The sequence below is a fragment of the Rosa chinensis genome, chromosome 5, assembly GCF_002994745.2.
Source record: "Rosa chinensis cultivar Old Blush chromosome 5, RchiOBHm-V2, whole genome shotgun sequence".
Classification (NCBI taxonomy): Eukaryota; Viridiplantae; Streptophyta; class Magnoliopsida; order Rosales; family Rosaceae; genus Rosa; species Rosa chinensis.
Genome location: NC_037092.1, coordinates 88598066 through 88621934, shown reverse-complemented (window position 1 = coordinate 88621934; position 23869 = coordinate 88598066). Strand labels below are relative to the sequence as shown.

The following is a 23869-nucleotide window of genomic DNA, read 5'->3' as shown; positions in this document are numbered from 1 at the left end:
AGGGAAGAAGGAAGAGAAGAATTTAGAGGGGAGCGAAGGTAATCGAACTCATTTCGTGGTTGGTTTGCTTCGGTGAATTTGGAGTATGTTCTTGTTGCCTCTGCGATTTGTGTTTTGGTTTTGTTATGTTTGTGTTGTGAATGCATGTGTTTCGTATGTATCTTAGAGAGATGCATGTGATTTTGTGTTATGTATGTACATTGATCAAGGAGAAACTCAGGGCAGCTCAGAGTAGACAGAAGAGTTATGCGGATAATCGCAGAAAAGACTTGGAATTTCAAAAAGGTGATTGGGTATTCTTGAAATTATCCCCTTGGAAGGGCGTTGTAAGATTTGGAAAACTAGGGAAGCTCAGTCCTCAATATATTGGACCTTTTAAGATAAAAGAGCGAGTTGGCCAAGTTGCTTATCAGTTAATACTACCTCCAAGGTTATCAAAAATTCATGATGTCTTCCACGTGTCCATGCTCCGCAAGTATATTGCTAATCCTTCTCATGTCTTAGAAGAACAGCCTATTCGGTTGAAGGAAGATCTAATTTATGAGGAGAAACCGATCTAGATACTTGATAGAAGGGAGCAGGTACTCAGGAACAAGACCATACCTTTGGTTAAGGTACTTTGGAGTAATCATTTGGTAGAAGAAGCTACGTGGGAACCAGAGGACCAGATGAGACAGCAGTACCCCCATCTTTTCTGACAGGTATGTAAATTTCGAGGACGAATTTTTTTTTGGGGGGGTGAATTGTTACGCCCCATATCTGATTTACCATTTTACTGTGTATAAGTGAATTACTATACACTTTATTGTCCTCGGTTTCAGTTTTTATCATTTAGGGGGGGTGCTAGAAGTTGAATTTTTATGGGTTAACAATTTGAGAAAATTTCCTTCACAAAAGTTGTAGGGGACGTTAAATTGAGTCTGTGGACATGTGGGATGCTTAAATTAGAGTTTGTATGTGGAAGTTATGGGCTAAAATGTGAAAGTTACTGTTCACGGCAACTTTTTATATAGAAAGTTACGGTGGTAGGTTTCCGGAAATGGAAACCTACCTTGACTTTCTCTCTCCTCTTCCCCTCCGGCCTCTTTCCATTTTCCGGCCAAATCGGCTCTTTTCGTCCACCCACCGACGAACTCTGGGCATTGGAAGACGCTCCTCCTCCTCCTTGACATGCCTATGGTGGTGGTTCACGAAATTTGGCTTGAAATTCACAAATCAAGCTTCCAAACTTTACTCTAACAATTGGTGTCAATCGTCAATTTCTTCCAATTCCTGCCATCTCCGGCCACAAAACCAGGTATATCAGAAGCGCCTCGAGCCATGGATAATTTCCCCTCAAGCTTCTAGCTTCAATTCGCGGAGTGGAGAGTGAATCGAAGAAATTTCGAAACTAGGGTTTTGAAATTTCTAGGCTTGTCTAGGCTTGTGTTCACTGGCCAAATTGGAGCTCTTCAAGGTAAAATTGGAACTTGTTGTACTTGAGAAAAATGTTAGGTTTGTTGAGTAGGTGGTGTAGCCAAATTTTAGTGGCCATCAGAAGTGGTTGCTGGCGGCGCGTGGGGCCCATGTGCCGCCAATGTAGATGGCGCGTGGTGGTCCGTAGGGCGGAGATTTGGGTTCTAATTTTAGCTAATTAAATGGTATTTGAGTTGTAGAAGCTGTAATTGTGATTTTGGTGAAGATTGAAGAAGTTGTGAATAGATTATGAATTTTTGAAAAGTTAAAAGTTTTGGTTATCGAATTTCGAGAATCCGACTGTCTGATTTCTCTTGAATTTTGCCTAGAAATTATAAATTGACGAATAAGCTTTATTGGTGTAGTTTGGATGGAATCCGAGAGGGATTGATGGAGTTGGGTTTAAGGAGATGTTTAGAAATTTCAATATCTAATTATCGTAAATTTAAATTCCCGTCATGTAATTATATTTTTTACGAGTGCTATTCGCACAGGACGGAAGGAGTCTCCATACGAGGAGAATACCGATCGACGACAGGACTAGCCTAATACTGTGAGTGGACTTTTGTTTTAAATATTGATGCATGCAATTATTGTTCCCGTAATGATGAGTGATTGCTGTATTTATTTATCATATTTCTTATCGAGCATAATATTTTACCTTGAATCATAATTTTGGCATTATTTCTGTATGGATTTCAAATATGAAATTGTTATGCTTGGATTTGGATTTTTGAATCGTTTTCGGTAACATGATTTGGATTTCGGGAGTTTAAATATTGATTTATATGATTATTGCCGATTTACAGTTATTTATTATCGTTGGGCTAATTATTGTGAATCTGAGAATATTTTGGCGTGCGGGGCCACGTCATCGAAATATATCTTTTTTCTTGCGAGAATTGGGGAAGTCTTATGGATTTATTGATTTCGAATGTTTTTTCCTCACCATACTCGGGTCTTTCTGTTAGTGTCTCCTCCTCGCTTACTTTGTGTTTGTGAGTGGCAGTCGAGGTGATTTATTCTCCTCCTCACGTGAGTGGTAGTCAAGGTTATTAGTACTCCTCCTCACACAATCTATGTGTGAGTGGCAGTCGAGGGTAGAGCCTAAGGGCTCCTTTACCCGTATGGTGAAATCTCTTCCCCATATTATTTATTTATTTATTTTAGCCAGCGGGGTTGGATTATGTTCTTTACGCTCTCTTTGAAGTTAAGGAAATAAATTTTCTAAATCTTGTATGCATCGGAAATTTATTTTCCAAAGTTAAATTGTGGGAAATTAGTATAAAACCATTTCCTTTTTTCCTTTTGTTATAATTATTAACTTTTTGTCCACTCACTCTAACATCGTTTTTAAATGCTTTCCCCCTGGGCCCTTCGGTTTCAAATGCCCAGTTTACAGCGTTGCTGCTCGGCGTATTAGGAGTGAGCCATAGTGACCGCACCTGATTCCATTATCTCATATAGTAGGTTACCTGTTTAACCTGTTATACTTTATATCAATTTCTGTTTTTAGACTGCTCTGATTACTATGGGAATTGTGACCCAGACTTGTAATGAATTATATTTGAGGTCTATGACCTAACTTTGGTGAATTGTTGTATTTTAATTATGGAGCTTCGTTGGACTTTAAGTATTTGAAATACTATTTTATTTCTTTTTGATTGTGAGGTGGCACTACACCAATTTCGGAATCAGACAACACATATCAGATGACAGCAAACATTTTAACTGTCGTCTGAAATAATCAGACGACAACAAGAAATATTCTGTCGTATAAGTTTTCGAATCCAACAACAGTTTTTTCTTGGCTCTTGTGCAATAGCATTTCAGACAATGTTTGAATTTTTTGATGTTGTCTGAATGAATTAATTCAGACAACAGTTATTATGTGATGTTGTCCAAGGTTCATTTATACAATGGTTAATTTTTGCTGTTGTCGGATTATTTTGAATCACACAACTGTTATTAGGTGTCTGTTGTCCGATATCTTTTAAGTCAATGCCTGCTGAAAGATGTTGTGTGATTGTTTTGATTCACACAACAGTTTTTAGTTTTCTGTTGTGCCACTCTTTTTCAGACAATGCACTTGAGTTTATGTTGTGTGAGTTTTAGGGTTCAATATATATGTTGGCGCCCAAAAATTGGATTTTAACACTTTATTAAATTTTCAAATTTCACTTCCCTCCGTTCGACCAAATTTTGGTGAAATGTTTGAGTAGTATATAAGGGAAATGTAAACCTAGCCTTTCCTCCTTTGCTCCTTCTTCCTCGCTCAGGCGGCAAACCCCTCTCTCTCTCTCTCTCTCTCTCTCTCTCTCTCTCTCTCTCTCTCTCTCTCTCTCTCTCTCATCTTCTCTCTGTCACGCCGAAAAGCTCGACTTCCGTATGTCGTCTTTTGACACTGCCACCACCAAAAGATAGCCTAGGCAATGGAGAACAAAACCCAGCCACCCCTCCGTCAATCGAGATGACCAGACCACGAATTCTAATTTCCCTCTCACGAATTCATATACCTCTATATCTCTCTTTCTCTTCTTCTCTTTATCCTCGCCCAAATTGCCAGTCATCTGCCTCTAATCTCTCTCTCTTATGCTGAACAAGATTAGATCTGAGCGTCAGGTGTTCGGGAGGGCGGCCGCACAAGGAAGGGGGAACGGCCCATCATCGTAAACCTCTCTCAGATCCAATCTCTCTGGCTGATATGGACAGCCTCTGGCTCTCCCAACGCTACCACAACCACTCTGACATTTACGACGACAGCCGCCGTGCCAACCCAACAATTTGTCCCGCAAAAAGACCCAGCCCCCTCAGCCCGACAAGAAGCAGTTCATCATCGAACCCTTTCAAAGGTTTGGCCTAGAACCCGAAGCTCGCGATTGTCACGGTAATTACAATCTACCACTCTCCCTTCCCCAATTTGGCCTTGATTTTATGAATTTGTTTGTAAATTTGAGTTTGGGCTGATCTTAATTGCAATTGGGTTGAATGGAGTAGCAGACAAGTATATTGGGGAGCCCTTGGATCGCTGTCATCGCAACCGTTCCTGTTAGTCTCTGTTACTGTTTCTGTGTAATTGGGCAATGGCGTGCAGGCCTACTTCTCCTACCGAGTAACCACCAAGGTAGTTTTACTTGATTTTGTCATTTTATTTTGTTGTTAATTGTAGATTTTATTGGATTTTGGTTAGGGTTTATGGCTCGATTTGATTTTGTTGATTGCTTAGTTGACAATAGATACTTGGCTGATTGTTAGCTTAGACTATGAAGTTTCATTGTTTCTGTTTATTCTTGGGTTTTGTCTGAGTCAAATGATTGAAGCATGAGGCTAGTTGCATGACGAAAGCTAATATGAATGTAATTGTCTACTGCAAATAGAAACGGTGAAGGCTCCAGAAACAATGGCGGGCACTAATTCTACTCCTGCTTTTCCCTAGCTCATGGCATGCTTTTGACTTTGTTTTCCCCCCTATGGTTATTCTTTACGCATTGAACACTGGTTGTAGTTGAACAAGCTATAATTGAATTGAATTGTTAGCTATAACTTGAAGTATGTAGGACTGTTAGCAAACGGGTAGCAAGACTGAAGAACCAAAGGCTGCTCCTAGTGAACCTTTCTGTTTTGATAAATTCTTATCAGGAGTGTGTGCTCCTAGTATGCTCTTGACTTTGGTTTTAGGAGGTTTATGAGGAAGCCATTCTTTGTTAGTGCATGATGCATTGCATAATAATTGTTATATAGATACCTTCTCTGACCAAACTAGATATTGTTGATGAGATCATAGATTAATTTCATTGCATTCGTAAATTCATTTATACATTAAACCAAAGATGCATTTTTGTTGTTATGACTTTCTGTTCATATATTTGTTATTTTTCAATAGTCTTATTGGGTTCTGACATCAGCACCTTTTTTTTTTTTTCTTGTAATTATCAATGTAGATATCAAGGCAGAAGCACCTTTTGGCTGCTCCCACTCGCACTTGTGCTACTCCCTCTTTTTTTCCTAGTTTTGATACTGGTATGCTTCTGATTTTTTTAAGGCTTTGCTTGGGCTCTGTGTTTATGTTTTTGTTGAGGGATTTTACGAAACTACTGAAACTAAAACAAATTTGTGTGTGTGGATTCTATTTTTTATCCTAGTTTCATTGACTTTTATATATTGGTTCAGGCACATAATTTAGCTGTCTCAATTTCCTGTTAAGATTATATATCATTTATAAGCTGCAATTTATTATGTGTAGGATTTTTGGATGTGAGAACTCTAGCTGGAGAACAAGAGAATTGGTGACCTGCTGCATTTGTACGCTTAGAACTGTTATAATTAAACTAGTGCATATTTGCAACTATTACATCTCTTCTACATGATAACAGTTGGCAAGAGGTGGAAATTGATTATGATCTACATTTGTAACTTGTCTTGACAGTTTATTAATTGCATCTACTTTACTTTCCTTGCAGTGATTTTGCTTACAACTATCTTGGGAGATCGAGCAAATTGTATTCTTTTTTATTATCATGTAAAGCTCATGAAACTTGAAAGCTTGTTAAGGTAATGAAATAGATATAGGCACTTGGGCAAGCTTAATTCCTGTGTAAATGTTAGGATGAATACTGCTGATGGAATGAAATGGTTTTTGGAATCAAGGATATGTTGTTCAATTGTATAGACTGTATATCTTCTTTTCTGTCTCAGACAATTCAATACCAATCGCAAACCATTGTCTAACAAACAAACATAAAGAAAAAACTATTGTCTGAAGCAATGACACACAATAGCTTTAATAGTTTTCATGTTGTCTTGTTCAAAGTCAGTCAATAGTATTCAATTACATTGCTGATCTATAAGCTTCATTCAGACAATAGTTTTTGTACAAATCAATGTTCTCTAAATATTCATTACATGTCAACATTCTTCCAGGGTCTACCATATGAAATTACTTTGCACAAGAGTTCCGGTACCAATTGTTGTTGTTCTTCGTGGTATTCAGACAACAGACGGTGTAGTAGTTGCTGTTGTAGTTAACTTTGTCAGACGACAGTTTTGTGGTATTGTCTGATTCATGTATCAGACAGCATTGAGATAGACAACATCAGCGCCTATTATCAGACGACAGTGAAAAACTGTCGTCTGATTGAAAAATTGGTGTAGTATTTGGAATATGGGAGTAGGGTGGCTCCAGGAGGATACGGTTGGGTTATTAGGAGTGTTTTTGGTTTCTTACAGGTTTGGGTTGCCTACTTTTAGGGGAGGTTCTGCCGAAATTTTTCGGTAAAATCTTCTTTAAAGGTGGGTCCCGCAGGGCTTCTTCGGGTTTCAGGATGAAATTTGGGGTGGGCCTTGTCATGGGGTAAGACCTAGTCTGAACAAATAATTGTATTTAATTCAATCAAAACTCAAAATCAACAAGAAATCAACAAATACTTAGAAATTTGGAATGAATAATTTTTATATCTCCATTTCACATTTGCTTTAATTCGACGCCTTGAGTCTCTTGACTGTTATGGTTGTGTTGGAGAAAATTGTATTGTGTGGAAGGGATTATGGGGTCATATTGAAATTGTCACATTTGGTCTAATTTGTCGTCTTGATTGTTTATGGTTGTGTTGGAGAAAATTATGGTTTGTCACATTTGGTCTAATTCGTCGTCATGACTTTTATGGTTGTGTTGGAGAAAATTATGGTTATGTTGGAGAAAATTGTTTTGTGTGGAAGGGATTATGGGGTCACATTTACATTGTCACATTTGGTCTAATTCAACGTCTTGACTGTTATGGTCGTGTTGGAGAAAATTGGAAGGGATTACGGGGTCACATTGACATTGTCACATTTGGTCTAATTCGACAGTGAAGTATGATTGTGTTGGAAAAAATTGTACTGTGAGGGTCACATTGACATTGTCAATCTTGCTTCCATATGAGGTAAGACATAGTCTAAACGAATAATCATATTTAATCCAATCAAAACTCAAAATCCACAGATACCTAGATATTTGGATCGAATAATTTTTATATCTCCATTCACATTTGGTCTAATTCGACGTCTTTACTGTTATGGTTGTGTTGGAGAAAATTGTATTGTGTGGAAGGGATTATGGTTGTCTTTCCCAGACTTTTACTTGGTAGTAGACATGAAGCTGGCACGATGCTACGTAGTAAGAGATGACCAGCTACTGCGCTACCCAAACACCAAGGCAAACATGTAGTAATGACAGAATCATCTAAAGTTTCAAATATTCATGGTGTGAATATCTGCCTTTTTGAGACATTCTGTTTCTTAGACTACACTTCATATTCTGTATAAGCATGATTCATGGTTTCAATTTTAATACATTATGAATCCAACTCAAACAAAAGATGCAAACTTTATCAAAATCTAACAATCAATTGAAATTACAAAGGTTTCTTTAATTATTGATCCAATACCGATTAAATAGAACAGGAAGTTCTTGAATTGGATTTGGTTTGGCATAGGAACATTCCACAGGAAGTTATTCCCTCTTTCGATAGTTTAGTTGCTTACTTCTGAATCTCTTCTTCTTCTTCTTCTCTCCCTTCTTCCTCTACTCTCTCCCTCTCTGCAATACCCAATTCCCAATCAATCACTCCAACAAACAGACGAATACTTTGCAATGAAATTAAGGAACCCAATTCCCAATCAATCCAACAACAGAAAAAGAACGAAAAAAGAAAAAGAAAAATAGTGCTTTTGGGTGCCAATTAAGTTTTGGAGAGTGAGGGTTTCGCTTACTTTAGCTCCTCTTCCACACTCGTTAGTTCATGTTCATTTTGTCAACATGATGCTATTGCGAATTGGATGAGTCCTTTAACCCTCAATTGGCCTAGATGCAGAAGGCAGAAGCAGAACCCATTCCCTTTCTCCACCCCTCTCTCATTCTCTCTGTGTAGAACAAAGAAGCAGATGTCCTTCTCCAGAGCAAACACGCAGATGTAAACGAAACACCCCAACAGTGGCAGGCTGCGACACCTATCAGGGGCAACAATGCACAAGTCCAGAAAACAGAGGGGCAAAAACGGTAGCGCATTGTTACTAAGGGAGTTACTGTTCATGAGCTACAGTAACTCCTGCTCTGTTTTAGTATATAAATAGATTATGCATCGTTATATACTAAAACAGAGAAAACCATAATCACCAAATGGCTCGAGGCTTCCTTGGCACCCTATTCTTATTCTCTTCTTTCATATCTTCTCATATTCATGCATGCAACCAAAATGAACGCAGCTTTCTCCTCTCCTTTGCTCTCACTCTCTCTTCTTCCCTCATAACTTGGAACTCCTCCAATTGTTGCTATTGGGAGGGCATCACTTGTGATCAGTATGGTTTTGTCACCCATCTGGAGTTACCTTCCAAAGGGTTCAGAATCGAAGGAGGTAATACCTTCCCTTCACTCGGAAATCTCACACATCTCACCCACCTCAATCTCTCCCACAATTCGCTTTATGGTTCACTAGATCACATTCAATTACCCTTGTCATTGAATCGTCTAGAGGTTCTTGACTTGAGCTATAACGCATTTTCAGGTTCCATCCCGTCCTATATTTGTCTTCATTCTTCTCCCTTGATATGGCTATTAGATTTTTCCTTCAATAATTTTAATGGCAGTATTTCTCCCGGACTAGGCAAGTGCTCCAAACTACGAATTTTTCGTGCAGGCTACAATAATCTAACAGGGTTACTTCCGGAAGATATCTATAATGCTACCACACTCGAAGAGATTGAGTTGCCTAGTAATTCCCTATATGGAGCCATTAGTGATAAAATTGTCAACCTCACTGCCCTCAACACTTTTGATCTCTCTTATAACCATTTCAGTGGTGTTCTCCCTCCAAGTCTTGGGAAGCTCTCGAAGTTGAAATTCCTAGTCCTTGATTCGAACAATCTAGAAGGTCCCTTGCCCCCTTCTTTAATGAATTGCACGAAGCTCGTAGAACTACGTATAGGAGCCAACAGCTTGGAAGGAGATATCTCCACGTTTAATTTCTCCAAACTGAGTCAACTTAGTAAACTTGATCTAGCGGTGAATCTCCTCACCGGTACTGTGCCAAGGAGTCTTTACTCGTGCAAATCCTTGAAAGCAATTCGCCTAGGCGAAAATGATCTAGAGGGACTAATACAACCTGAGATTATATCGTTGTCATCCTTGTCCTTTTTATCCTTTAGTTTCAACAAACGACAATTGACCAATGTCACAGGGGCAGTGAAGGTATTAATGGGTTGCAAAAGTTTAGTATTCCTCACCATTTCATCTAGTTTTCTAGGTGGTGAAATGCCAGGTGATGACGGGATTGTTGAATTTGATGGATTCCAAAGTGTTCGACTTTTGGATTTGAGTTCTTGTGGACTCACTGGTGAAATACCTGGATGGTTATCTAAGCTGAAGAAGCTGGAGATCCTGAATCTGAATTCTAATAGAATCACAGGGTCAATTCCTAGTTGGCTCGGGACTTTACCACGGCTGCATTCTATACTCTTGGCATCCAACCAAATTTCAGGTGGTTTTCCAAAAGAACTTTGTAGGCTGCCGATGTTGGTACATGGGCGAGCTGCAGCTCAAGTAGATCGTAATCATCTTGAGCTGCCTATATTTGACAAACCGGAAGATGGAGACACTATACAGTACAGTTCTTTGTCTCTCTTTTCTCCAATGATTGATCTATCAAACAACAACATGAGTGGAAGTATACCTTCCGAGATCAGCCAAATGCAGTTTCTCAGTGAGTTGCATCTTAGCTTCAACAACTTTTCTGGTGACATTCCACACCAAATATCTAATCTTAAAAATTTAAAGGTATTGGATCTCTCCAACAATCATTTGTCTGGGAAGATTCCAGCCTCATTGACATTCCTTAACTTGCTGGGAATTTTTAATGTCTCATACAATAATCTGGAAGGACCAATTACAACAAGCATTCAGTTTCAAAGCTTCGGTGCGTATGCATTTGAAGGCAATCCAAAGCTTTGTGGCGCCCTGCTTCAAAAAGAGTGTCAACCAAGAAAGGTCATCGATGGGGTCATCGATGGTGATGAAAAGGGCAAAAACCAAGATGTCGAGAATGCGTCTCAAAATCAAAATCCATGGTCTTATATTTCCATTGTGCTTGGGTTCATTACAGGATTTTGGGGAGTTTGTGGTCCTTTGATGCTCAAGAAGACATGGAGAAATGCATATTTTCAATACCTAGACAATGCTAAAAATAAGTTCATTATTGTGATGATAAGAGTGCATATGAACTGGACGAAACACAAAAATTAGAAGCTAGCTAGCTACATAATTGCACCTACTTTGGTGTTTTGATTTGTTTGGCTGATCAAGGAACAGTTGGTTCTCAAAATAATTATACCTTTTTTTTAATTCTTTTCTTTATTTTTTTATTTTTTACAATTTTGAGGCTATATATGTACTCTCTAAGTTAACACTTAACAGTGACCAGTAGATAATTATACGAGCAAAGGAAGACAAGCTGACATGTGCAATTGTACACAGAATCAGGAAAAGAAAGGTCTATGTCGCAAAACTTGGCTATAGATTCCACTTGCCTCCGATCTCTCTCTATCTCTTCGTGCAAAGCAAAGAAACACACCCGATTTCTATCTGTCTGTCTGTCTGTCTCTCTCTCTCTCTCTATCTCTTCGACCCTAAACCTCTCAATCCTCCTTATATGACTATAGAAAAAAGAAGCAATCCACTGATTATAGAAATCCAGATCACACTCGCAATTTAGATTAGACGACTGTAGAAAAGAGACAAAGCTACCCACTCTCTCAATTTACATTAGATGGCTCTAGAAGAGAGAAGAAGATAAGACCGATGCACAACAAAACCAAAAAAGAAAAAAAGAAAAAATCTCAAATGAGGGCAGAACCGTCTTTTAACACCAAGGCACTGTAGCTCTTACGAACAGTAAAACAGTACAACTCACGTTTAGTATATAGAGAATGACAAAATATCTTCCATAATTTGTCTATATGACAATGATAACTATCTTTCTTAATGTTGGTCATACTGGGTTATGGACTTGCTGATCCTTCTGGGGACTTATGGATGTGGTCATCAATTAATTTGAAGGTCCTTATTTTAGTTCAATATAAATACAAACATGAGGAAAATCTAATTCTTTCACAGAACGCGCTCCATGAGTTTCTAGAAAAACCTAGGGTTTTCGTATTTTCCTCTATGCTCGTCCGGCCCCTCACTGGGTCGAGGCAGGCTTCTGGCCTCGTCGGAGGGTGGTGAGTGCAGCCGGACGGGTTGTCTGTTGTTGTGATGATGGTTTGTCGCAGGATTGGATCCGGCTATTGGCAGAAGACGACATATTTAGTGAGATACCATACCTGGGCGGCGCCGCATCGGTGGTGATACCTCAAGGAGCTGTTGCACCTCAAGGCGTTAGTGCATCAGAGGCAGGTCAAGATTGCGTTGCAGGACTGGTTGGGGATGGGCAACTTGGGTGGCAGAGATGGGATTAATCGGTCCTTTTGCTTCAACCCCGATATCTAAGAGTTGCAATCTGGGATTTTCAACCCAGATTTGGTATGGTTTGGTTGCTAGGGTGGTGTGATGGCGATCGAGGCCTTGACACGATGGTGGCGTGCTGGTGTAGGGGGTGCAGCGGAGGCGGCGACGGCATCATTGTGCAGGGGGCGGCAGTGTTAATGCTACGTTGGGCCTTGGTGGTGGGCTAGTGTTTTCTTACTAAGATTTGGGTTGGATGTTGGGCTGGCCAATTCCTTAGGAGTGATTGGGCCTAGGCTTTGAGATTGGGCCTTGGGTCAGTTTTTAATTTTCATATTTTAGTTTATTGTTATTTGTTTGTAAGATGTGGCTTTATGCCGACAATAAATCCTTACCCTATTGTGGTTGGGCGACATGGACTTTGTCCCGGACTGCGCACCTTGTATGTCTTTTCTGCTCTGACTAGGCGGCGAGTTCCTTGCTTCGTCAAATGGTCGCAACCTCCCAGTAGCATAATGAAACTAAGTGCTACCGGATTGTTTTTCCGGTGGCAACATAATGGGAAAGCTGAAAGTAATAACAAATTATGGCTCCGGGTGAGCAATATCTTTCTAGTGTGTCACCACAAATGTAAAGTGAATATAGTAGCCAGTAGTGTACTATTCGCTAATTGGTGTTTGTTAGAATACATATGTTTAGCTGAGACTCCTATTATTATATCAGGATGTTCGCTCGATGCTCATTGTCTTTTGGGGTTTGGGGTTTAGGCACAATGTCCCCCCCCCTCCCACCCCCCCCCCCCCCCCCATGTATTCTGCGGTTTCATTAATGATCAAGGCTTAAGGGCAGCCGTATAAAAAAAAAAAAATACAAATGAGTGAAATCTGATAACAAACCTGCGAGTGCATCTTTATCATCAAATGGCTAATGCATTCCTTTTCTTTCTGCTCTTGATATTCTCTTCCAATATCATATTTGAAAACATTCATGCTTGCAACCAAAGCGAACGCAGCTCGCTGCTGTCCTTTGCTCTCACTTTTCCTTCTCGGCAGTTGAATTGGCAACTACTACAGTCAAGCTCAGGTCAATTGAACAACTTTAAAGCAATACCTCTATGCAGTGGCCTTACAAATGACTACAATTGGAATTAAATGGAATATTTTAACTTTTACTGGGTATACACCTCTCCTGCAATTGTCACTTTTACTTTGGATTAAAGAGTTTTCTTTCAAACAGAAAATATACACCTAGGGAATCTGCACATTGTTCATACAGAAGCTTGTACACAGAAAACATAGATACGACATAAAAGGGTTAGACTTCAGTATGCAAATCTGGTGTTGGTTTTTCATTTCAATACCTGGAAGGCCTTTTATCTACCTGTAGATATGTTCCTCCAAGGAATGTGTTAATTGTACAGAATCAATGACATTAAAATAGTTTGCATATATCTGGTCAAAATTGCTTTTGAATGTCCCATGAAGCCAAATTGAACACTTCACAAGATTTCACCAGTACCACACCATCTTCATGGAGATAAACAAATCTAGAGTGACAATAAGCAACACAGCACATATGGTTTAATTTATGTTAGAGCAAATCACTCTCCTACATTGATTTCCTCCACAATCAAAACTGATTGTGTAACCTCTCCACAATCAAAACTGATTGTGTAACTGTAGATTAGTTTTGAATATTTGTATTTATAGCATTGAATTCTGTTGGTAACAGTAGAGCAGATCTTAGCTATATAATTGTACAATTGTAGACATACAGATTAAGGAAAATCAATTTCAACATGGTATCAGCCTAGGTCTAGGATCCTTACCTGTGTCCCCTCTTCTTCTCACATCGTGTTCTTTAATCTTGTCCTCCTGCGTCTCTCCTTTATCTTGTGTCTCAGCAATATTCCAGCAGCACTATTTTCCAGCAGCCATATTTTGCTAGTAGCAATACTTTTCCAGCAATAGCAGCAATACTGTTCCAGCAGCAATACTGTTTCCAGCAATATTCCAGCAGCAATACTTTTCCAGCGGCAGGAATCCTCAGTACGTGATGCAGCACCACCACAACCTACCTGGGTTATTCCCTTCTCCTACTTGGGCTTCCTCTTCTTCTCCATGCCAACAAGGTTTTTCCAGCCCAAGTACTGCTCCCCCTTTCGCTGGAGTCCACTATGCTGCTGATCCAAATTGGTACCCGGACACCGGTGCCACTCATCACATGACATCTATGTCTGTCAGCAATCCACAACCTTATGGTGGGCCTCATAATGTATATATGGGTAATGGGGACTCAATGCCCGTTTCCCATACTGGTAACCTCCCCTTGTCTTTAGGTTCTTCCAATTTTTCTTTACAAAATGTCTTTCGCATTCCGTCAATTCGTAAAAATCTTCTCTCTGTGGCTCGTTTCACCAAGGATAATCTTGTTTTCTTCCTATTTGCTCCAGATTTCTATCAAATCTATTGTTTACGTACTGGTCGTTTGTTATTTCAGGGCCCATGCAAAGATGGTCTCTATCCGCTTAGCCTGTCTTCCATGTCCACGGTCCCCCATGCCCTCTCCTCTGTTCACTCGTCTCTTTGGCACAATCGCTTAGGTCATCCCTCCTCTTCTGTTTTAGCTCGTTTAGGATCTACTCTTGGCTCCACCCTTTCTTTTAATTCTTTTTGTCATAATTGCGCACTTACCAAGTCCCATCAACTTCCTTTTCCTTCCAACCATATTTCCGCCTCTTCTCTATTTTCTATCATTCATAGTGATGTATGGATGTCTCCTACCTTGTCTGTCACTGGCTTCAAATATTATGTTCTTTTCACAGATGAATACTCTCGTTATACATGGCTTTATCCTATGCGTCAGAAAAATGAGGTCCTTACTCACTTTCGAAAATTGGTTGCTATGATTCGCACTATATTCCACAGTTCTATACAATACCTTCAAAGTGATAATGGTACAGAATATGTCAACAATGCCTTCTCCCAGTTTTGTGACTCTTTGGGCATCCAACAACGATTTTCTTGTCCATACACTCCACAACAAAATGGGCTTGCTGAAAGAAAACATAGACATATTGCCACTATGGCTCGCACTCTACTTCTCACCTCGGGTGCTCCTCAAACTCTTTGGGCTGAGGCTGTTCTCACCTCTGTATATCTCATTAACATTCTTCCCACTTCTACTCTCAATTGGGATACTCCTCACACACGTCTCTATGGTCATCCTCCTTCTTATTCATCCCTTCGTGTTTTTGGTTGCTCATGTTTTCCTTACCTAGGTACAAATGTTCCCAACAAATTGTCTAGTCGTAGTGTCGAGTGTGTCTTCCTTGGTTATAGTCCCCAACACAAAGGTTATCGTTGTCTCAATCCAAACACCGGTCGTGTCTATATCTCGCGTCATGTTTTATTTAACGAAATCAATTTTCCCTACAAAAATTTGCAGGTACACACTAATTCAGCTTCAGATCACTTCGAGTTCACTCTTCTCTCCAATCGAGCTAACATTGCACCTCCGCAGGCCATCCTGCCTAGCTCAGTGTCATCTGGCCCAAGCCCACCTGATCACCAAATTGAGCAATCTGCCCTTCCTTTTCGCGCAGACCAACCCAATGACCTAAGTCCAAGGCTGCAGTCCAATGACCCAAGTTCACACTCTGGTGAAAATCCACCCTTGGCGTCTCTAGAATCAGACATGCACTCCATCAATCTCGTGCTTCCGCTTCCTTCATCGCCAGCCCAGCTGCCCTCATCGCCGCCCACTGGTCGTGCTCCTCCAGTCTTGACTTACCGCCGCCGTCACCGACCGGTGGCTGCACCCGAGCCGCCTGCTCAGTCCACCATCGATCAGCAACCAAATGATGATGCTCCTCCGGTCATCACCGATTCTCCTATCGTTGCAGAACCTCCGATCGCCTCTGACCCTCCATCGCCGGTCGTTGTACCTCCCCCTCCTCTACCAATTCCGGCACCAGCTCCTCCACCGATCCCGGCGGATGAGGCGCCGCCCCCAACACACCCCATGCGGACTCGACTCCGAGATGGAATCATCCAGCCCAGAATTCGTACGGATGGCATTGTCAAGTATCCCATTCCAAAAGCTCTTTTATCTGTTATTAATTCCATGGAACCCACTTGTTATACTCAGGCTTCCAAAGATGTGAATTGGAGAGCTGCCATGGCCGAGGAGATTAATGCTTTGTTGAAAAACCATACTTGGTCCCTTGTTGCTCCCTCTCCATCTCAGCATATTGTGGGTTGCAAATGGGTGTTCCGCATTAAGCGGAACCCGGATGGCTCAGTTGAGCGTTACAAGGCCCGCCTTGTTGCCAAAGGATTCCATCAACAGCACGGGATCGACTATGGTGAAACCTATAGTCCTGTTATCAAGCCCGCTACCATTCGAACCGTTCTCTGTGTTGCTGTGTCTAGGGGTTGGCCTCTCCGTCAGCTGGATGTCAAAAATGCATTCCTCCATGGCTATCTTCAGGAAGACGTTTACATGACTCAGCCTCCTGGCTTCGTCGATTCCTCTCGGCCCTCCTATGTCTGTAAGCTTCACAAGGCACTTTATGGCCTCAAACAAGCACCCCGTGCTTGGTTTCAACGCATGAGCTCTTTTCTACTTTCTGTTGGCTTTCGACATAGTAAAGCTGACTCATCTTTATTCATCTATCAACATGGATTGCATACAATTTTCTTTTTACTCTATGTTGATGACATTGTCATTACGGGCAGCAGTGATCAGCTTCTTCAAACTTTTATTGATGCCTTGGGCCGTGGATTTGACATTAAGGATCTTGGTCCCCTTCACTATTTCCTTGGTTTACAGGTCCAGCCTCATTCCAACGGCCTTCACATCAATCAACTCAAGTATGCTCATGATATTTTAAAGAAGCATGATCTATTACTCGGTCAACCAGTGAGCACCCCAATGTCGGCAAAGGCTGTCCTCACCACACATGATGGTGATCTTCTTGAAAATCCAACTGCCTTTCGTGAGATGGTTGGCTCCTTGCAGTACCTAACCATTACACGCCCTGACATCGCCTTTGCGGTCAATTCTGTGTCACAATTCATGAGTCAACCTCGTGCTCCACATCTCATTGCAGCCAAACGTATTCTCCGCTATGTCAAAGGCACACTAGGCCATGGTCTCCATTTTAGTCCTCAACGCCAACGTGCCCACCTTTCTGCTTACTCTGATGCGGATTGGGCCGGCTGCCCAGAATCTCGCCGCTCCACTTCCGGCTATCTCATTTACCTTGGCAATACCCTTGTCTCTTGGTGTTCCAAAAAGCAACCTACCATTGCTCGCTCCAGTGCCGAATCTGAATATCGATCCCTTGCTCATTCCAGTGCCGAGACAACTTGGTTAGGCTTCTTACTATATGAACTTGGTGTCCATATTCCGTACCCCATTCGGCTTTACTGTGATAACCTCAGTGCCACATACATGGCTTCTAATCCGGTCTTTCACGCTCGCACCAAGCACATCGAGTTAGATTATCACTTTGTTCGTGAAAAGGTCGCACTTGGGAGTCATCAGGTTCATTTTGTCCCTTCCGTCGATCAACCAGCTGATCTTCTTACTAAACCACTTCACAAGCAGCGGCATAATCTCCTGTGTACCAAACTTGTGCGTCCTGAGCCGCCCAGTTTGAAGGGGGGGTGTTAGAGCAAATCACTCTCCTACATTGATTTCCTCCACAATCAAAACTGATTGTGTAACCTCTCCACAATCAAAACTGATTGTGTAACTGTAGATTAGTTTTGAATATTTGTATTTATAGCATTGAATTCTGTTGGTAACAGTAGAGCAGATCTTAGCTATATAATTGTACAATTGTAGACATACAGATTAAGGAAAATCAATTTCAACAATTTATAATTTGAACTTCCTGCACCAGAAAGGCCCATGATGCAGCTGATTTCTTTCGAGCTTTTTCTTTGTGATGATAACTGTGCAAATCAACAGGACAAAAAGCATCAATATGAAGCTAGCTAGCTGGCTAGATATTGCACGGTTTGCACCTACTTTGGTGTTTTGATTTGTTTGGCTGATTAAAGAACAGTTCGTTCACAAAATAATTCTGCCACTTTTTTTTTTCCTTTGTTTCTTTCTTTCTTTCAGTAATGAGGCTATGTACTCTCTAAGTAAACAGAGACCGCTAGATAAATTCTATGAGCAAAGGAAGGGAAGCTGATATATGCAATTGTAAACATACAAAATCAGGAAAGGAAAGGCCTCTGTCACAAATCTTAGATACAGATTTCATGCCAAAATATCTTCATTTATTTATCAATATGAAAATGATACCTATCTTAAAAAAGATGTAATGACGGTCAGACTGGATTATGAACTTGCTGATCCTTCTGGCAACCTATGTGGTCTATGCTGACCTCATTTAGTTCACTATAAATACAAACATGAGTGAAATCTGATCTAAAACAATGAATATAGAACAAACCTGCTAGTGCAGCTTTATCACCAAATGGCTAATGCATTCCTTTTCTTCTTGCTCTTGATATTCTTTTCTAATATCATTTTTGAAAACATTCATGCTTGCAAAGCGAACGCAGCTCTCTGATGTCCTTCGCTCTCACTCTGTCTTCTCCTCTGTTAAATTGGACTTCTGCGGATTGTTGCAATTGGGAGGGCATCACATGTCATCAGGGTGGACGGATCACCCATTTGCAATTACCTTCCAAAGGACTTAAAGAACGTATTATTCTATCATCATCACTTGGAAATCTCACACATCTCACACCCTTGAATCTCTCCCACAATTCACTTTATGGTTCTCTAGATCAAAGTTCTAGATTCTTCTTGTCCTTGTAAAATCTTGAAATAGTAGATTTGAGCGACAACCTTTTTTCCGGAGAACTACCATTTGCTCTACCATCCCAAAACTTCCAAATGCTTGATTTGTCCAGCAATCACTTACTTGGTGCAATTCTGTCTTCATTCTTCCAACAAGCTTGGAATTTGACTAGTTTCAATGTTAGCAATAACACATTCTCAGGTTCTATTCCATCATCAATTTGTCTTCATTCTTCTCCCTTGATTAGGCTATTGGATTTTTCATTCAATGAATTTACTGGCAATATTTCTCAAGGACTAGGGGAGTGTTCCAAACTGCAAGCTTTTCGTGCTGGTTACAATAACTTGTTGGGATTACTTTCAGATGATATCTACAATGCCATCACACTTGAAGAAATTGCTTTACCTCGCAATTCGCTACATGGAGCAATTAGTGAAAGAATTGCCAACCTCACAAACCTCTCAATCCTTGACCTCAACACTAATGGATTGACTGGCATGCTCCATAAAGGCATCGGCAAGCTCTCCAAATTGAAACTCTTACTCCTTCAATTCAATAATCTTGAAGGTTTTCTGCCCCCATCTTTGATGAATTGCACAAGCCTTACAGAATTGAATATGGGATTCAATAATTTGGAAGGGAATATCTCTAAGCTTAATTTCTCCAGACTTAATAAACTCAGTAAACTTGATTTTGGGAAGAATCACCTCACCGGTATAATTCCAATAAGCCTTTACTCCTGCAAGTACCTGAAAGCAATTCGGCTGAGCATTAATGATCTAGAAGGAGAAATACAACCTGATATTCTGTCATTGAAATTCTTGTCCTTCCTCTCGCTTGGTTATAATAGAATGACAAATATCACTAAGGCAATGAAGATACTGATGCATTCCAAAAATCTCGTATCATCTAGTTTTGTAGGTGAGGAATTTCCGGCTAATCTTGGCATGGTTGATTTTGAAGGATTTCAAAATCTTCGAATGTTAGCTTTGGGTACATGTGAACTGACAGGTCAACTACCTGTATGGTAATCTAAGCTCAAGAAGCTAGAGATCTTGAGTCTTGAGTTTAATAGAATCACAGGAACAATTCCTAGTTGGTTGGGAACTCTTCCAAGGCTCTTTTATATAAGTTTGGACTACAACCGAATTTCAAGTGGATTTCCGAAAAAGCTTTGTAAACTACCGATGTTAGTATCTGAACGCTCTACAGCTCAAGTTGATGAAATTTATCTTGAATTGCCCATCTATGGATTTCAAGGTCCAAGATTAGTGCAGTACGTACAAATTGTCTTTCTTTCCTCCTGCAATATACATAGGCAGTAATACCATTAATGGGAACATACCTACTGAGATTGGTCAATTGAAGCTTCTTCATACATTGAGTCTTAGCAATAACAACTTTTCCGGCAACATTCCAGAGCAACTGTGCAGCCTCAAAAACTTGGAGAATTTGGATCTATCCACGGATCATTTGACTGGAAAAATCCCATTGTCATTGACTAGTCTCAACTTCTTGTCATCTTTCAATGTCTCATACAATAATCTTGAAGGACAAATACCAACAAGTACTCAGCTGCAAAGCTTCAATGCCACTGCATTTGAGGGGAATCCCAAACTTTGTGGTCCACCACTTTCAAATGAGTGCCTACCAAATCCAAATAAGGGCATTCAGAAAGGCAATGACAACAATCAATATCTTCTTGATATTAATGGGCAACAAATTCCATGGCTTTCGGTTGTTCTTGGGTTCATTGTAGGATTTTTGGGAGTATGTGGTTCTATATTCTGGAAAATGTACATAGTAGGCTTTCAGTGATGATAACAATGCGTATGCAGCAAAGGCTCAGAAGCTAGATGACATATCTCTAGGTTTGTACTTATTCTGTTTTTGTTTGCTGGTAATGTATAATGTAAGGCACACTCACAGTTTGTTCTCACAAATATTCTGTAGTATTCTTCTGTCTGTTGTTTGGAGTGATGAGATCAGAAAGGAAATAAAACGAATTATGTATCTGCTGTTCATATCCTTCTACCATCCATTGCGCTTTTTGGTACCTGCAACAGTTCTCTAAAGATTAGTGTAAATTTCAACTTAGCAACTATTAAGATCTAGCTTAGGTCAATAGAACAATTATGGAAGCAAGTCCACTAAGCACTGGCTTCACAAAAATGAAGATAAATGGAATTAAATGGAGACTTCAACTTCTACATGGGATGAAGGGAACAGACCTCCCTCTTTTAATTGTCACTATTAATTTGGGATTAAGAGTTTTATTTCAAACAGAAAAATACACACCTAGGGAAGCTGCACATTGTTCATAAATGAGCCTTGTACACAGAACACCGATACAAGTCTATGACACAGAAGGTTTAGAGCTTCAATACGCAAATTTGGTATTGGTTTTTCATTTCAAAACCTAGAAAATGTTTTATCTACATGTGAATATGTTTGTTCAAGGAACGTGATAATTGTACAGGATCAATGACATGCAATGAATTAGTAGTTAGAACATCTATATGCTTAAATCTGCTATTGAATGTGCCCTGAAGCAAACTTGAACACTTCACAATCAGATTTTCACCAGTATAGCTCCACACCATCTTCATGGAAATGAACAGATACAGGGTAACCTTACTACAAAGAGCATACCAACACACCAGAAAAGGTTTTATTTATAATTTGCAGTTCTTGCACCAGAAAGGGCCAAAGATGGTGCTGATCTCTTTTAACCCGATTTGAAGTGCTCATGAGTCATGAGTGAGCGGTACATATAGGATCATAAAAAATTAAAAAGAAATGCACATACACACAATTTGAGAGAAAAAGGGTTCAAGTAACACACCTACATACTTCTCACAAATACAAACCATTTATCCAAAGCCATGATCTTTCCGAGTAAATGTTCCATATTTAATTCAAGCAAGCAAGTTTATTTTTGACAAAAAAAATTAAACAACATCATTGCTTATCATGACATAAGAAAAAATTTCAAAGCAAAGACATAAAAAAGTTCACCAAGAAAATTCTTAAGACATTTCCTATCAAACTGACCTGATGGAAGATGGCATTTGATCCTTCAATTGTTGGTCTAATTACACAAACCAGTAAATCAACAAACCTTATCAATTCCAAGATGTACAGTCTATACTCTATACTCTGTTGCGAAAAATGGTACATTTAAGTACCCAGAAAAAAAAAAATTTCCAAGTCCTTTATGTACTAGCACTATATACATGCTATCAAGAACCTCATAGACTGATTTTCCATAATTTATAACAAAGATCAAAAACCCACAGCAGTGACAGCACAGAAAAAGTGGCTAACTTGATGGTTGTTACCCAAATGCTTAGAAGTAAAAAGAAACCCAGAAACAAAAGATCCAGTCTTTTCCCAGTATAATTCACACAAGAACAGTGAAAGGCATTACTCAAGAAAAAACAAAGATTACCTTCACATCGACTCAACGTCAGTTCCTTGGAAAGCTTTGCTCTTACAGAGATATAGTATGTCATAAAATTTTACAATACATAGAAATATCCAAACTATTTCTCCTCATGTTAACAATAAATTTGATACAAGACAACAATCATTCATTTATAATTACTACAAGGCAAGGCGTCCATTCAGTGTAAAAAGGTAAGACTTATCAATTAAAGCGTGGAAAAACCAAGATGCTCACCCATTTCATGGCTAAAGGAAGTTCCTCTGGTATGATCCTCCAGAAAACCGAGATGACAAACCTCGAGTCATGTTTTTTGAATCCAATTTCACACGTTGTCTACCACCTGCCAAATCTTTCTCACGGTCCCAAGGCTTCCACGGATGTTTCCCCACCCAGTCTTCCTCCTCTGCCTGTTGCTTGGAGTATTTTCTCTTTGCTCTAATCTCCTCTTGGTGCTTTTGCAGCAATGATTTCGATCGTTTATCTTTCTTGTAATTGTCCATCAACTCTGCCACTAAACTCCTCTTCCTCTCCTCCTCATTCGAAGCAAGTGATGCAAACTCATTATAGGCTTGTAAGTACTCCATCTTAGCTTTCCAAGCTCTTTCAGAAGGAGCATCAGTCCATCCACTGGTATCCCCTCGCCCTTGTTTAGCACTCCTGCTAAACATTGTCGACTGCCTTGTACTCATACCATGTTTCCTCTCTGGAGGAAGCTCTGTCATTTTCTCATCTCTTTTTCGTGCCGCTTTAACACCACTCACATCACCTGCCAGTAGCTCCTCATCACCCTCCATGGAAATCCCCTGCATCTTTCTCCACATTGCTGCTTCCCGCATTGCCCTCAACTCAACAATGAATCTCTCCTGCATCTCCCTGAGCTCAATCTTCTCATCCAGCGCTCTCCGCTTCTCCGGATCCTGTAGCTCTTTAAAGGCCTTGTTCAGCTTCACAACTGCTTGGTTGGCTTGATCAGAGGTTTCTGAGCTAGTCCTGAGATTCAAGGAAAGGAACAGAGTCCTGAGAGGCTTGATCAGAGGTTTCTGAGCTAGTCCATTTATGTCAACCGCTTTGCCCCCATCGATCACTTGCAAAAGCTGCTTCAAATCGCACCCAATATTAGGAAATTCCTTCAACAAGTCTCGCAGAACCGCTTGCGGATCACCACCGCTCGAAGACCCAGAATCATCATCAATCTCATAAGCTCTCTGCTTCTTCTTATCGCTGTCTTTCGATTTCATTCTCTTTGCCTCACTTTTGCTCCTCTGTTTCTTGGCCTTCTCCCTTTGCCTCTGTTTGTCTCTTTTGGAAGTGTCATCAGGACGGTGGAGATGACGCGTCTTGGAAAAGCATTTAGAATCGTCGGAGCTTGAAGGAGAGGATATTGATGAACGGACAGAATGGTTACTCGTGTAGTCTAGATGTTTCATCCTCTTACTTTTACTGCCCATTGGGGGAACCCAATTAAATTCAATATGAAAATTTTAGGTTTTCTAATTATTTCGGATGGAATTTTGTTATTAGTCTAATTAAGATAGGTTTTCTATTTTTAGTTGGATTAGAGACATATTCATTTGGAGACTCTCCACGGCATATACAACAACTCCACAACTTAGATTATGTCTCTAATCCAAGCACACTAAGACCTGATAAACATCGATCATTAAGT

At 40.2% G+C, this 23869-nt stretch overlaps 2 protein-coding genes across 2 annotated transcripts; one reads left to right on the top strand and one right to left on the bottom strand.

Moving 5' to 3' along the window:
• Positions 1–4159: 4159 nt before the first annotated feature.
• LOC112167807 (tyrosine-sulfated glycopeptide receptor 1) lies at positions 4160–11943 on the top strand. Its single transcript, XM_040506062.1, has 5 exons — positions 4160–4307; positions 4625–4705; positions 6682–6805; positions 9079–10684; positions 11758–11943. The coding sequence occupies exons 1-5, from the start codon at positions 4160–4162 to the stop codon at positions 11941–11943; spliced, it is 2145 nt and encodes a 714-aa protein (XP_040361996.1).
• Positions 11944–20437: 8494 nt separating this feature from the next.
• On the bottom strand, positions 20438–23665 carry LOC112164426. The gene is made up of 2 exons (XM_024300618.2): positions 22438–23665; positions 20438–20812 (listed from the first exon to the last, which is right to left on the bottom strand). The coding sequence occupies exon 1, from the start codon at positions 23649–23651 to the stop codon at positions 22449–22451; it is 1203 nt and encodes a 400-aa protein (XP_024156386.1). The 5' UTR covers positions 23652–23665; the 3' UTR covers positions 20438–20812; positions 22438–22448.
• Between the last annotated feature and the right edge of the window lie 204 nt (positions 23666–23869).

Excerpts from the sequence above, each read along its gene's own strand:
- LOC112164426 (XM_024300618.2), bottom strand. The coding sequence starts at position 23,651 with ATGGGCAGTAAAAGTAAGAGGATGAAACATCTAGACTACACGAGTAAC.
- LOC112167807 (XM_040506062.1), top strand. The coding sequence starts at position 4,160 with ATGGACAGCCTCTGGCTCTCCCAACGCTACCACAACCACTCTGACATT. Across the intron at positions 4,706-6,681 it reads CAATAGATACTTGGCTGATT|GTTTGGGTTGCCTACTTTTA; the intron begins GTTAGCTTAGAC and ends GGTTTCTTACAG. Across the intron at positions 6,806-9,078 it reads GGGGTGGGCCTTGTCATGGG|TATTTCTCCCGGACTAGGCA; the intron begins GTAAGACCTAGT and ends TTTTAATGGCAG.